This window comes from Pleurodeles waltl, chromosome 4_2, assembly GCF_031143425.1.
Source record: "Pleurodeles waltl isolate 20211129_DDA chromosome 4_2, aPleWal1.hap1.20221129, whole genome shotgun sequence".
Taxonomy (NCBI): domain Eukaryota; kingdom Metazoa; phylum Chordata; class Amphibia; order Caudata; family Salamandridae; genus Pleurodeles; species Pleurodeles waltl.
In genome coordinates, this window is record NC_090443.1 from 683,077,161 (window position 1) to 683,093,593 (window position 16,433).

The window sequence follows — 16,433 nt, forward strand, 5'->3', positions numbered from 1 at the left end:
GGCTGCTACATGGTCCACACCACATACATTCACGAAGCATTACTGTGTGGATGTTTTATCTAGACCACAAACAAATGTTGGACAAGCAGTGTTAAAAACACCATTCAAACCACTGCATCTCCTGCAGGCTAAACACCGCTTATTTACAAGAAGAACTGCTTTTCAGTCTATGCATAGCATGTGTATCTGCAGCTATGCATGCCATCGAACAGAAAATGTCACTTACCAAGTGTACATCTGTTCGTGGCATGTAGTGCTGAAGATTCACATGCGCCCACCCTCCTCCCCGGGAGCCTGTAGTCATTGTAGTACTCATTTGTACATATGTTTTTTGCATGGACATCTTAGTTACTTCGAATATATCTATATTTGTACATACACAAACTTTCACTCCTTACTTCATCCTTCTGCGGGAAAACAATCTAACAAAGGAGTCGATGCCCATGCGCACTATCATCGAGAGGAGGAGTCACTCGATCCCGTGACTCGAAAAAAGACTTCTTCGAAGAAAAACAACTTGTAATACACCGAGCCCAACACTAGAAGGCGGGATATGATATGCATAGCATGTGAATCTGCTGCACTACATGCCACGAACAGATGTACACTGGGTTAGTGACATTTTCCATATATATTCTACTGGCATTCGTCAGTAGCTATAGTAAGGACCATGGTTCATAGAAAAAGCATTTTTTGACTTGCCTCTATGTTTGGCACATTTGACGAATGTTCACAAAATGTTCCCCAAAAAGTGCCCAGGTGATTCTTGTTGTGTACAGAAACGTTCCTGGTGATTTGTCAAGCAGGGGCTGAAGAAAGGAGATGGTCAAAAAAGTTGCATTTACTTTAATTCCCACGGGGATACTAGACAGGTCTACAGCCCAAACTGCTGGACGGATTAACACCAAATTTGGCAGAAAGCTAGGTTTCAGTACGCATATTACATTTTCTCCTGTTTGGTGTAAAACCTTCCAGTAGTTTTCGAGATATTAAAGGGACAACAAATTTGTCTATCTCTGGCTGCAACAACTTTGCGAATACTAAGGAGCTCGTGCAGGGAAATGCACAGATCTGATTTGATTGGCTGCCACCACTTCAAACCAGGAAGTGTTGGCAGCCATCTTAGGACTGTGCTTCAGCCGAGTCCCACCAAAAAGTAAAAGAAAAAAAAACACACAAGGGACCAGAGTCCCACTGGTCACACTGACACCTCACCTCTGGTGCTGGTATCCCAGGGGGACACCAGCAGAGCTAGAAAATCGCTCATTTGGTATTTTTCTAGCGGATTTGCGATGACATTTCAAATCCTGGAAATGTTTTTTTTTTTTTTTTAAACAAACTCGCGGTTCTGAGCGTTTTTTTTTAATTTTTTTTTTTATACAAGCCTCCAGGTGGGCTAGGTCCCAAGGGCATTTGCTATTTACTGCCACCACCCAGTGCGCACGGCTAAGGTCTGTGTGTGCCATGGGGTTGGCTGCCTGTAGCCAACCATCGCCACGCAAGGCCAACCACCTGCATGCATTTAACTCATGCCCTAAGATAACTATAGCTCGTGCCCTCGGGATACACTGCTAACTACCCCACATTTTAAATGATTGATGAAATCTTCTATGGCATCATTGATATTGTCACTGCAACATTTGTAATAAAAATATTGATGAGAAAAATGTGCATGATGGGGGCGTGAGTTATAGTTACATTAGGGCAAAAGTTATTTTTACTTGAAATAACTCTACCCAACTATAACTCCCCTAAACTTTATTTCAGTGAAAACATATATATGTCTCAAATCACTGCCCACTCCTGAAACCTTTAAAAACCTTACTCTAAACTATTGCCAATAGCTGAACCTTAGAAAAAAAACCTTATCCTCAAACATCTAGCCATAAACCCTGAAAACTCCTTACCCACTCCCAAAAAAACTCAACCCACTTGCACTACCACAGAACAGATCTGAGCACTGGTTTTTATTATGTTTCTGCGAGACATTTTGTTTACATACAGTGGTCCTACAGCCCATCCATAGCTGACCATTTGTTCACTTCAGTGTTCTTATTTCTTTTGTTCCCATTTGTCTTAGCATGCCTTTGTCACGTTCTCCTCTTGTGATTAGCCCTTCTCTGGAGCATGGACAAATCTGCTTTTCTAAACAAATTAATAGGTCTGTTGTGCCACAAAATATGCATGAGAGTGGCTTCCCTTGAGAAATTAAGGAAACCGTGGAACTTGAACTGATGCTTTGATGTAGACCTTAAACTGGATTTCTCTAGGCCTCTGTACTCTACTCAGCACACACTGCCACTGCACTCTGAATCTACTCTGCACCATGGCACTGTGCACCACTCTAAGTCACTGCACGCAATGCCATTCTACTCTCTTACACTCTACACCACTGAAATCTATGCCACTCTACACCACTCCACATGACTACTTTGCACTACTCTACGCCACTGTACTTTACACTCTCCACACCACTCAACTCTTTGCCACTCCCCTCTACTCTGTGCCATTCCACTGTACGTCACTACGCTACTCCAGTCTATGCCACTCTTTTCCATTCCGCTCTACTGCACTCTGAGCCACTCCACTCAGTGCTACTCTGCTTCACTCCACACCACTACGCCATGCCACTCATCTCTACTCTACCCTGCTCTACAGTGTGGCTAAAAGACATTGGCAACGCCAGTAGCTCTCGCATAGGCATAACAGATTGACTTTGCTAATGCTTGTTTTTAAAGAAATCCATCTGTTCTTACTTTGCAACAAGGTGAACTACAACGTGAGTACACATGATAACCACACCCGATTCAGGTGGCAGACTTGATTGTTTTTAAAGCCATAAATGGCTCTATTTTAGCTGGCTCCCGCCTGAAATGCCTCTGCTTCTATGTAAATTAATAGAGGAAAACACATTCCCTCTATTCTTTTTTTCACTGTCTTTCATTTACCTGATCTGAAATGTTGGGATGTGTGCTTTGAGCACAGTCAACTTAGAAACACTTAGCAGTGAATATCTTTCTGCTTCTGAGCACTTCAGCTATGCTGACTGAAGCTCATGTTCTAAATGGACAACGTCATACACCACTAATGGCAGGGCTTTTATTTAGAAAGATTGCACTGGACCTATCTGCCCCAGTGTGAACCAGCCGCGCTTTTTCATGATGACGGCTTCTGAGGAGAGAAAGTTGGCCCAATGCTGTGAGATACAGAGTGAAGAACGGACAAAGCTTCTGACTGAGTAGAAAAGACGTGATCATTTGATGGGAGAGAAAGAGTCAGGATTTGTGTCGAAAAGGGCCACCTGTTAAACGATGCACAGGACACAATGCATCACCCTTCCAAAGCAGACAACATGAAACAGAAGACATTTCTGGAGTGCATGTTGTTGGTTATTATTAGCGACGCAGGGCTGGGAAAGAGAACCGATTGGCTTTCTTTACCAGTCTCTCAGCTATGGGCTGTTTGGCTGTAACCTACTGCACTCCAGTATTTGCTTTGAACTGCATTAAGGGTTACTTTATAAGTATAACCCTTTCCGTCCTTTCTACTTGTCTTTTCTATGATTTTGTTTGTCCGCTGTGCTGCAGGCTTTAGTTAGCACACTGAAAACAGGTTCTCGGATATTTCACTGTCACCATTGCGTATTTTGTGCCAGTGTCTACAGTGCAGTGATTTCCCTGCCCAATGCTGATGTGTCTGTATGTTTTTTGGGCTGCTCTCCTTCCCTGTTTTGGACTGCTGAGGTGTTATGAGCAGCATAGCCTTGTGAGAAGAGGCGGACTGAGACCCATTTTAGTTTTTTTATTGCATTTTGAGCCTTTCTCCCTCATATACTGCTTTTTCTTTTACTTTTTTGTTTCACCCTTGCGCTTTTTATTCTTTTCGTGGTGGTGTTCATGTTTTATCTCCGCATACCCCAATCTAAAAAATGACCTTGATCATTTCAGATGCAGAGCGGGCTGGGTCACTCAATAATTAAGATTTTAAATACCTAATGAATGTAAAATGTGTTGCTTCTCTTGTAAAAAGACTGGACTTCTTACTTTACGCAATAAATTTTGCCTAATACTTATTGCGGTTTGCACTTAACAATACTATTACGTTTTCTGCTTTTCATATTTCTACTTCAGTTTGTACAATAATTCTTTTTGGTAATGAAAATAATTTATTGCATGTGTTTTTTAACGTTCTGTCTCTAGATAGCAAACCTTTGACTTTCAATGGAGATAATCATGTTTTACTTTCAAAGTCTCCTTTGTGCACAGTACCCGACTCTCTAAACTCTAAAAAGAATTGGTAAACATGTGTTAACCGGTATCAGGTTGAAGCCATTATCAAGAACATTTAGTATTAAAATTTCTATTATTTCAGTACAAGCTCAGAAATCTAATTCCAGCTTAAAACATAGGTATTGTAGACAGGATAATTATTAATGCTAATGGGAGCAAAATATTGTTTCTAATCACTTAATGACTATAATTGTAACAATATGGTGCAGCCTAGCAGTGTAGCTTTAGTTATTGCTTAGCTTACCACCTCAGGGTATCCCCTGGTGTTGTGGTTTTGCTCTCACGAACCAGCTGTCCGAGCCCGCCTGAAATATTTTCAAACTATGCAGTCCTGCCCCCCCTTCACCTTGAATGGTTTCAGGTTGAGCGCACTAGCTTAAAAAGGCTCAGAAATCTGGCGCAGACAGTTGAAGAGGTTATAAACTTACTATAAACCTTTAGTAAAAATAATCAGTATTCATTTAGTGAACATTTAACAACATAAAATGTTGGGATAAGGTACCCACCGGCGCGTATTATAAGGATATTGCAAGTCACGAATTGTTCTGTGACCATGTAAATGAGCGAAGCTGAAGGCTAGTTACTTTATGAAGTCCTGGAACTTCCAGATGACTTGTAATATTCTTTTAACATACGGCAGATGTTAGTTATTCCTTGTAATACATGGTCACATCATTACCCTTCCCTCGGACTGCTTAAATCGTTGGTGTCTTGCCCTTCCCTGTGAAAGAGAGAGTATGGTTGCAGGCTTCAACAATGAAATCAAACTCTATAGCGCAAAATCAAACATATATTTCAGTCAGTTTAATGTAAATCAAATTAAGATGCTGTAGCTCAAAATACGTAGAAACAGAGCAAGTCTTTCTTGTTATAAGCTATTTTGTGCAACTAAACATAAATAACTGTTCGTTTTTTTCCTTGTTTAAACTGCAGCTGTAAGTCATTATGCTTTGTCGCCTGCCTTTTGCCTTGGCTGCTGGCTCTGGCATTATGACAGCATTACTCAACTCTAATACATTATTACCGTTGCTAATCTGCGTTATTTCGTTAGTACAGGTGGTCAGAGACATCACAACTCGACTGTAATAAATAAATTAAAGGCTAGCTTTATACAAGGATTGCCGACTCCCACACATCATAGATCTGTACACTTGTTCTGTTTTTTAATACAAAGGCTGCGCCTTCTAAAGTCTGTTTTTCTAACCATTACTCTGCGCTTTTGTACTCTTTTCTCATCACTTAAGGAATTTGGATTCTAAATTGCCGACCAGCTTGGCCTAGCTCCCATTTAATGTAATAGATTCCAATCCCTCCAGCTCTCCTGGCAAGATTCTTGTCAGCTTGTTGGGGTGGTTGAAAGAAAGCTTTTTTGATTAAGGGTTTTTTCTATAAACGGTAAGGATGATGATGAAGCAGACATCTTTCAGTCTTTATTCTCTCCATCTTTTGTTTAGCTATTGTGCACCTCCATTTCGTTGTTCTTTGTCAGATGTGCCAGTTAACCCATAGATACACGAGAATACTCTGTACTGAAAATTGAGTGCAGGCTTATCTCTGCACTCCTTGTAAAGGTTGTTTTCTCGTCCTGAAATACCTAAGCAGGACCTGCTTATGTTGACCAGTAATGCCCTCAAACATAGAATGCAATTACATTATTGTTCTGCTCAGAAAAACATTTGGGCAAATTTAATGCAAGGGAAATGAGAATTGCATGATCACACTTTAGTTTGCCTGATCGCCTTTTAACATCAATGCCCACTGATTTTGCGGATCTCGCAGAAGTCCAAAATCTTGTGTGACAGGCTTCAGTGGCCTTATGTGTAGGGACAGCCCCAATGGGCTGGGGGAAGGTAGCCCCTTTCATTGATAAGGAAGCTATGGGCTCCTAGCCTGTTGTCTTTATGGAACATACAACGTTTTCTAATGCATGGATCCAACGCCCTGCTGTGTCAGATCCTGAGGTATTACACTATTTTGTGGTTCTTTTTTCCCTTCAGAAGTGCCTGTAAAACGAATGGCTTTTATCAATATATTTAGAAGGCTCTGCTGCAAAGTAAACAATTGTCTCTACATATAAAACCCCTACTCTTGGGAAAACCTCTTTCCAACTCTGGGGCACCCTGTCACCGTTTCCTTTTGCCACCCAGCAATGAATTTTCCTTCTGCTAAGCAGTTGATTACACCAGCTCTGTTTTTACTTGAGATTGTTTGCTGTTTTTCTTTCTGTGTTGCTCTCTTTGAAATCCAGGAGGCCTAAACATGGTTGTAATCCACGTTTTGTGTCACTAGCTGTTCATATTAGCTGCCTGCCATAACCACTGCTTCTCCTCTGCAGGTAACATGTCTGTGCATGCTAGCACTCTGTGAACTATCATTAGGATGAGGTTTCCTAGCGTTTGCTTGGTGTGCATGTAGAATAAGTGTGACTCTGTGTCAAGGGAAAATATTGAACCCCCTTGAAGGCCAAACACTCCCGGCATCAAGCAGTCCATTGCAGTTGTTCATAAAGAATTATTCCCGACCTGGCGGGTGATATGCCAGACTACTGCTGCACCTTGGAAGTCAGTCAGTCTCCCCCTTTGTGTATGGTCCTGCTGATTCAGGGAGAGGTCAAGCATACCTCCTTCACTTGATGTGAGTTATTCAAATAAAGCCTCCTGTGAGTGCCCTCTCACATTGTATTTGTAGCCTGATGAACGAACCTAGCTCTGGACTCATCCCCATCTGTTTAGCTTAGCTTCTGCTTGGTGCAGTAGATTTGGAAGGATAGGGATGCCGAGTTGGTGAGAGACATGCCTAGTCAAAAGAGGGAACAGTGGAGACAATTCCCTTCTCATCCACAGTCCTGTACCTGCACCCTTAGGCATCCATTAAAACCTGGTGGCATGGGAAGAAGCAGAGGTACTGTACAGCATTGAGCACACCCTCCTGGATCCTCTTCTCCAAGTAACCTCCAGGAGGAGTTCTGACACAGAGCAGCATTATACCAAAGAATAAGTAAAACCATCCTTGATGCTTCCACAAAAGGTTGCAAGACAGGATTTCATGCCAGTGTAACCTGCTGCAGTCCCAGGCTTCTGGTCCTTCTGCATCAGGGAAGCTTTGTTAGGGCAAACACCACCAATCACAACAGGGTTAGTTTTGGGTTCTCACTGTCCAATCAGGAGATTTACATTAGTCTACCCCATTTATTAAAGGTGGGTGAACATTTTGGGGGAATAGAAAATTTCCTAGCTAACACGAAGGAAAGTTTCAATTTTATTGAGGACACAAAGGCAAGGATTCTGCATATCTTTCTTCATTTATTTACTCGGCAACCAGGAAAATTATAATGTAATGTTAACATGCCAGACTGTAAATCCAATTAGTCCATAGAAAGAAGGTCATTAGTTCCACATCCAATCAGACAGTAACAAATCCAATAAAACAATCTCAAAGAAACAAAACTTCCTCTTTCTTCCTACATCTGAGTTACCCTCAAAACAAATTTGTATCTTCAATGTAATTCATGTTTTTGTCCCTGTTCAGACTAGGAAAGTTTTCAAGTTTATATATTACCATATTACACATGAATGATAACAGGATTATTCATATACATCTCCTGCAAATGATTACTTTTTCCAACATATGCATGTATTATGCAACCAGATATTAATGAACATAACTCTTCCCAACGTTGTTTCATGACTAGTTTATGAGGGTGGGACTGTCAGAAGCATACCCTTAATAGAATTGAAACTTTTCTTCAGGTTAACTTGGAAATGTTCCATTCTATGTCAGGACCGGTCCTGAGGATTATCAATGTTCAAAGCTTACTGACAACCAAAGAAGCCTCTCCAGCGATTGACTTGGAAAAAAAACTTTTTAAAGGTTGTTTCCATGGACCAGTCCGCAGCATTGATAATATCCTTGAGTTAGCCTCTCATAGATAATGCGATAGAACATAGCCCATCATGTAAAATCGGCTCCTGAAATGGAGACCTCAGTCCCTGATGCGCCCATGATGCACACTATCCATTTTGCAGCATTGGAGGAGAGACCAATCCAGAAGGATTCCTAATGGAGATCAATAGCTGGTGGACTCCAGTTGATCTGTCCTCCTCCATCAGCTCCTCATATTCCACCACTTGGGTAGGAAATTGAAAATATTGACCACCTCCGGCAACAGGGGATCGCAATTCTTACACAACCACAAACTTGGCCATCTTCTTCTGGACAAACTGTATCTCTTAACAGTGGTTTCTGATTAGGGCTTCTTAATATAGTCCGAGGCTTAGAATTAGAGTCCCAGGATTTCCCAGCGCCTGCTGTAATCCTGAACACCATCCGGTGTAGATTAGAGATCACACCACAACTAATTGGTGCCAGTTGCTCAGATTTTCCTTGCATATGTTTGAGGAACAAGGATTAGAGAATCGCAAGAAAGTTGCAGAAGAGCTTAAAACCGAACTTGGGATCTCAAATACAGAATCACTAGAAACAAGCCTGCCTGTTGTTTCTTGACTTGTGCCAATGACCTTGGGATCATTGAAAGGTGAGGGAAATCATAGTTCTGCACTTTGCCCCTCATTGAGTGGAAACATCCTTAAGTCTGTGACTTCAGTAAGAAGTGAAGAAATCTCCATTGTGGACGGGAAGATGGTGGTATACCAACCCTTGGCTGAGTACACCCCCGCCACACCGCCCAGTTGATGACCGGACAATGGGCCTTGTCCTTGTTGTGGACTAAAAAGCGATTGCTCATGATGCCTCTTGGATGATGGACCGTGCAAACTGTGGCCCTTTTTTGTAGTAGGCCCCGCCTGCCCTCGCAAAAGAAGGGCGGTCTTGGTCTGCATAACTGAATTAAAGTTCCATAGGACTATGTGAAAATCTTACATTGTTTGTAGGACCCATGCATCTCTGGTGACTTCCTGTTACCTATGAAGGAATAAACTCAGCCTTCCTCCCACCATTGGTTGGGGAAAAATGATTGTTTACCAGAGAGCCCTATCAAGGGACAATACTATGGTGGCAAATTTTCAAAGTTCCTCTATGAAGGAATCTCAGAAAATACCCCCTGTTCTCCGTTCAAAGTTATCAACTCCCCTAAATCTAGGATCTATCCTAATGAGGAGTTAGCTGTGGTGTTGTCTAGCCTTCTCAGTCATGTCAAGGATTTTTGTAAGTGGACCTTCTTCGTCTTGGTAAGCTTTCCTAGAAGAGTTGATCTTTTTTAGGGTTCTTTAAAAATTGAGCCAGGAAAGCGACCATCTCCCTTCTGTTTTGGAGGTTAGATGGAACCTGCCCTCCAGAAAGGGTCTGAAATATTTACCCCAAAGTGACCTCTCACCTCCTTCACTAGAGTTTTGCATAACCTGTTGCAAACACATTGTACTAACTCATCAGCTGGAGTTCGCTTAGAGGAATAGTACTGGTATGTGTTTTCTGCCTCCGGCATATCCAAAGTTCCCTTACCAGATGAATCCCAGGGGTCTTTTCATCTATCCTTGGACGATCAGCCCCCGCATGCAGATGCTTGGGACAGGGCTGTTCTTCATATTCATCATCAGGAATCCCTGTACCATCCCGTATATTGGGAAAATACTCCACCCTCTACTAAAGAGTTCCGGACTTGTCCTCTGAAAATAAAGGCCTGAAAGCTAGTACTTATTTGCTCATTACCAAAAAAAAAAATCAAGTGAATGCTAATGCCAGTCGGGGGCAGGCGGCTTCGAAAATAGCGGAATTACACGAGATTTGCTTTCACTTACTGCAGAATGAAAAGTAAAGATGTTTTCCACCCATACTGTTTATATTCGATGGCATTTTCTAGTTTTTTTTTTCAGTGGTAACCCCAGGGGAATACTTTCTAGACATTCAAAATTACCTCTTCTCAACGATCTGTTTTTTAAGACTTTGAATATTTAATTTTACTGAACGCTAGAATAGTAAACACACCTCCTGGATTATTTTGTTGAAAATTGCACTTTCTCCAAATATTCTTTAACTGGAGTTAGGAGAGTAAAATACCCTTGCAGCATCCACAAATCACTGAGCTCTTACAAACGGACAAACGAAGGAAAGAAATTCAGGCGTGCTGTTTAGGTCGGAATGACCATGTTGTTAGTCTCGGTCAATATTTCCTGTTATCAGGGGAGCGCTTAGATTATTAGGTGTTTTATTTCATTTTCTCCTATGGCTGGGCGGGTGTAATTTGCGTAATTTTCTGTAGCGTAATGATTCAAAATTATGCAAGATTGTGCGAGGAGCACAACCCAACACTTACTGTGGTGTCTTTAGCCTAAAATGCACCTTTGTGTTCAGAATCGACCCGAAGATGCATTTTGCGCTATGAAAATAGTGCTGAATGCAACAGTACACAAGCAGCAACAGCCACGTGTGCTGGCTAAGTTTGCTGTTTCTGTGCTCCTGCAGTAGAAATCGTGTGTGTAAATACTCAGTTATGTGAATTTTCAGTAATTTTGCGGCAAGATAATAATGTAAAATTATTGAAGTTACTCCGGTTACTCTGGCATAATTAAAAATTCTCCCAGGCCTAAATAAACAAAAAGCTATTACTATAAGAAATTAGTACACCATGTCCCTAATGAAGAATTCGGTGCATTTTTATTATTCGAGTATTGCAAATAGTCTCTGAAGTCAGTTACCCTGACGTACGCACCTTGACTTAGTTGTTGTTTTCAGTAATAGATGGAGCTGCTTTATTATAATATCGTAGTCTCAGGCATTCATCATATTTTTCAAACATTTCCACACAAATATATATGCAAGTTCTGAAACGTGTAGCACATGTTTGTGGTTATACGTGAGTGTCAGGAAATAGTTAGTAAACGTCGTTTTGATAATATCCCTTTTTCCTGCAATTTCTTACCATTTTCAAAAATATCCCGTTTACTTCAGAAAATCAAAAAGTCAATTATTTGTGAATTAAACATGTGTTTTTTCCTTCAAATATAATGAAGATATTATGAACTGGATCCCGGAAAAAGTCTACATGAAAACCTGAAAAATAAGACCATAATCGAATACCCAACCTTGCATGTGACATTAAAGGAATTCAAGAAAGATTTTGTGGTCCTTGGCCAAGGTAAGGATACTTAGTTTAATAGAATGTTGCCTTTTTGCCACAGACACATAACCGAAGTATAAAGAGAGTATTGTTGATGAGAATCTGCTTTGTTGTGGAGTTTGTAAAATACCAAGCTAGTTCTTACTCTTTGTAGGTTATTTTTCTAAATAGGATCAGCCTGTTTATTCATACTTTGGTCGAGCCTTGCATTTTATGTTAAAACTGTTTATTCATCTGATTCTGCCTTATAAACATACAACGGCTGCTAAAGTAAATGATAGTGAATTCCAGGGTTTCTGCTGTCCTCAACCATTAAAACGCTGAAACAAAATTGGTGTTCTTAAGGATGATGTAATCTGTTATTTGGCTTGCACCATCAAATATTTAAGAAATGTAATTGAATTCTCTGTTCATAATCAGAAAAACTCCACACACACGTGCTAGTTTCCTTACTCCCACAGTCAGCTGTCATGCAACAGTAGCTGTTGGAAGGGACTCCGTCTAAGACAAACATAATCTTTTAACTTTGAATTAAAATAGTTTTATTTGCTTCACTTTTTAAACATAAACACTCAGTTGTAAATTAGATGCGAAATGTAAGTTAGATGCGATATTCCTTTGACTAATATATTTTCAACAAACAGCTATTTCTTGTTTAAATCCTTAAATAATGTTTCCAAATAATTATCTGAAACTGTGATTATTGCTCAGTGAAGTAACCATTCCATTTGGAACTATAACATTTAGTAGTAAATACTGATATTTGCACTTAGTCCACAAACTCCCCTTCAACCGCCATTATTGTTCAACATGGAATTTGTTGTTTGGCTGAAACCTTGAGAATGAGAAGTGCATGTTTCCCTTTCTACATTTATTAACCTCACTGTTGAGTCTGCATGTCCAGGGTAATTCCAGGTAATTATCAATATATCCATTCAAAATTCGTGAACCCTACCTGTGCTGTTGTGTCTAATGCAAGTTATCTTAAGCAACTTAATCCGTTTAGCCTGCACGTATTGACAAACTAACATGTATTCTACCCTTAAGTTCTCTGGGACCTGACTGTCACTTGCCTATATAACTATTCGAGTACTTGTCAGCAGACATCAATTCATGTCTGCAGCATAGGTTGGTTTCGAATTGTTCACAGAATGAAAATAGTGGGGCTTTTTAATACATTTTTGGCTCAATTGTTTTGTTAATTTGTTAATCTTGAAAGACTTTGTATAGACATTTTATCATGTTACCTTTGTTTGAGATACCCTAGGGGAAGTGAAACTTCCAATTTTAGGGTACAAAAATGATTTTCTGTAAAAGAAATTCATTCTCATGACCCCATCCATTTAAATACATATTTGCCAATGACTGGAATAGCCAATCCTTCAGTTTGTTCTGTTTTGGTAAATCTAGTAATCATTTAAGCTTCTCTAAAGCACCTAAAGTGACACAGTTTCCACAGTGTCGTGACAACTAAATTGCTATCTTTCTTCACCACCAAAATGACTACACCACAGTTTAACCTCACTCATGCCACCACTCCTTAAGCTGTCACTAATGATTCATTTTCTTTAACTGAACCATCAAGAAAGCATTTTTTACCAGTTATTGACGATGAAGCTACCAGTATATTCTCTACTCTTAGACCTTTTTGTCACTATTGGCTACGTACACTCCTGAAATGTTCAGAATATTTAATAATTATTTTATCTGAAATATTTTTATAGTTGGCGGGACCTTGAGCCTTTAGAGTGCCCTGTATTTAAATAAAAAGCACAGTTACATAAAACATTCCACAAATGTATTTGGGGTGTGTTGGGGGGTAGTCTTAGGATATTAGGATGGATGACAGAATAGTAGTTCTCTGTACTTACTGGTGGTATAACAAAACGTTTGTGAGCATTTATTATTGAGTGGGTGTGAGAAAACTGTGTGAAGCATTTCTTGTGATAGATTAATTCCAGATGATTGAGCTAAGGATGAATCCAAGGCAAAATGGGTGGCATACTACAAGCAAGCCACTAGCCTACCTTCCCTTGAGAAGATCTCAACACAGTTGTCAATTCTCAGGTTCCAACCTCCTTAAAACCCATCAACTACTTGGTGCTTTCCAGTCGGAATCAGGCTTTCCAGGGGGACCAAATCTTCCTTAAATAACTTTGAGGATGAGCTGGTAACTGCACTAGACCAGAACCAGGAGTGTGAATTAATTGCATTGACTTTTCTGCTACCATAATTGTTTGACCATGATATTGACACTCAGTAATTATGGCTATTTCTAAGTGAAAATAGTTCCCTTCTGCAATATCACAAAAGGTGACTCAGGATTCTTCCTTATCTCCAGCCCCTTCAGTTCTTAAACGGCAGTCTCACTACCATCCTCAGTAATCGTAAAATTGGCTCCCACCAATATCCCTGTGAAACCTATATCCAAGTCAAGCTACTGAAGGATTGGGAAAACAGACATGCTATCTTTGTCTCCCTCTTACCAGTGCAAAAGTGTATGGCTCAAAAATGATCAGTGCCTCTACTAAACAAAAGCAGATCTTTCTAGTAGGCACCGGATTATTTATGCCAATCCTGTTTGATTAATTTTCCACAGTGAGTAATGCACTTCCTTACCCATGTTTTTTTGTTCGGATCTGAACTTTCATTCACCTCACAATAAAACATGTGAAACAAGCATATTTTACAATCTTCTTTCTGTGGGATCTTTCTGCTACTTTAAACAGACAGTAGTCCTTTTGTCCTTGAAGTGGCCTTTTCCCACACCCATTGTGTCAGTGAAAACCATGAAGATGCTCCTGCCCAGTCAATGAATAAACACTGGAGAGTGTAAATAAAAATATGCTGCCCAATTGATCTTCAGCATAAAAATGAGCTGCTTGCATCTCTCCTGCTCTGATGTTCTTCACTGGCTGATATTTACACACAGATCTTGCAAGAACGTGCTCCTGATCATTTAAAAAAAATACTATCCCATACCTTTATACCAGATGTCTAATATCTTTCTCACAAAAATCTCTTCTCTCCACCTTTTATGCAGTGCACATGTGCAGGACTCTGTTTTCCTTGCATACCCGCACATTGACAAACTCACTATCAACGAGTTCTGTGAAATACCTGCATGACTACATTAGCACTATAGAAACACAAAATAATTTGACTCAGGAGAAATAGTCAAACCAGCAAAGACCTCGCCCCCTTCAGAGCCGCAACCGCCATCCACCACCGACACATCAAGAACACAAGAAAGAACGCACTCCGGAAATGCATCAACTCCTTCACACACAGCACAGAGTTCACAAATCCCCTCTCCGAAGCTACCAGCATCCCCGCGTCACAAGACCTCTGCAAAAAACTCGCCACCTTCTTCCACTGCAAGATCCAAGACATCTACAACAGCTTCCTCCCGGAAAACCAACCAAGCACCAGACCCTACGACTGACCCACCCCCCCAGCTGGCCCACGCTCATCATGGGGGAAACAGAATGCATCATGAACAGCACCCACTCTGGAGCCCCCAAGGGCCCTTTCCCGCCCAACATCTATGCCAGAGCCAGCACATCCATCGCCCGAGCTCCAAAACACAATAAACTGCTCCATCAGCACTGGCACCTTCCCCGAGGACTGGAAACAGACCAAACTATACTCCCTCCTCACAAAACCCTTGGCCAACCCATCAGAACCAAAGAACTTCTGGCCATCTTACTGCTACCCTACCCGGCCAAAGTACTGGAGAAAGCCATCAACACACAACTGTGAAATTCCATCGAGGTCAACAACTCTCTGGACTGCTCCTAGTCCAGGCTCCGCAGCAACCACATCACGGAGACAGCTCTTCCTGCAGTCACCGACTACATTCAATCACTTCTAGACTGAGGCCACACCACAGCACTCACATTCCTCAACCTTTCAGCGGCCTTTGACCAGGTCTCCCACAGCACACTGTGCACCAGACTCCACGTCGTAGGAATCTGCAAAACAGCCCTGAAATGGATCCACTCGTTCCTCTCCGAAAGGAATCCAAGGGACAAGCTCCCTCCCTACACATCTAAACCCACAGGAGTCAGCTGCGGGGTTCCCCAAGGATCCTTACTGAGTCAAACTCTTTTCAACATATACATGACCCCACTCGCAGCCACTGTCAGAAGCAATGGAATGAACATCGTGTTATACGCAGATGACACACAACTCATTGTTTCCCTCACCGAAGACTCGGCCACGGGCAAAAGGAACTTCCATCCGTGAATTGAAGCAGTTGTCACCTGGATGAGAGAAAGCTGCTTCAAGCTCAACTCTGACAAGACAGAGCTCATCATCTTCTGAAATGTTACCTCAGCATAGGACGACTCCTGGTGGCCCACATCTCTCAGCACTCCACCTTCACCAGCCGAGCACGCCCGCAACTTAGGCATCATCCTTGACTCCTCCCTATCTATGACCTGATAAGTAAACTCAGTCACCTCCTCCTGTTGGCACAACTTCCTCCAACTCTGGAAAATTTTCAAATGGATCCCAGCAGAATGCCTCCGGACAGTCACCCACGCCTTAGTCACAAGCAAGCTTGATTACTGCAACGCTCTGTACGCCGGCACCATGACACGGAACAGACTTGTCCTTAAACTCCCACTCCAAGAACATATCTCCCAGCACCTGAGAACCCTCCACTGGCTCCTGCTAGAAAAACAAATCTCCTTCAAGCTACTCACCCTCATGTGCAAAGCCATACACAACGTCGGACTGGCATACCTGAACCACCACGTCTCTTTCCACACCCCACCAGATCCCTCCACTCAACAGGCTCTGGCCACTATCCCACACATTCAAAAAACCACAGCCGAAGGACGATCCTTCATCTACATCACAACAAAGAGCTGGCACAACCTGCCCCTAGACCTCAGAAAAGGCCTATCGCTCACCATATTCAGGAAGAACCTCAAAACGTGGCTCTTTGGATGAGGCTCCACCCTCCCATCTCGTTCCTCCCCCCCAGCGCCTTGGGACCCTCACGGGTGAGTAGCCAGGCTTTCCAAAAACAGATTGATTGATTTGGCTCAACGCTTTAAAACTTT

At 41.6% G+C, this 16,433-nt stretch overlaps 1 protein-coding gene across 3 annotated transcripts in view; it reads left to right on the plus strand.

Moving 5' to 3' along the window:
* The window catches only part of ZNHIT6 (zinc finger HIT-type containing 6), a 215,170-nt gene that overhangs the window by 177,309 nt on the left and 21,428 nt on the right, over positions 1–16,433 (plus strand). For all 3 annotated transcript variants that reach the window (XM_069232266.1, XM_069232265.1, XM_069232267.1), the window contains one exon: positions 11,255–11,379. In XM_069232266.1, the coding sequence (XP_069088367.1) occupies positions 11,255–11,379 (125 nt within the window). The remainder of the gene's footprint in view (positions 1–11,254; positions 11,380–16,433) is intronic.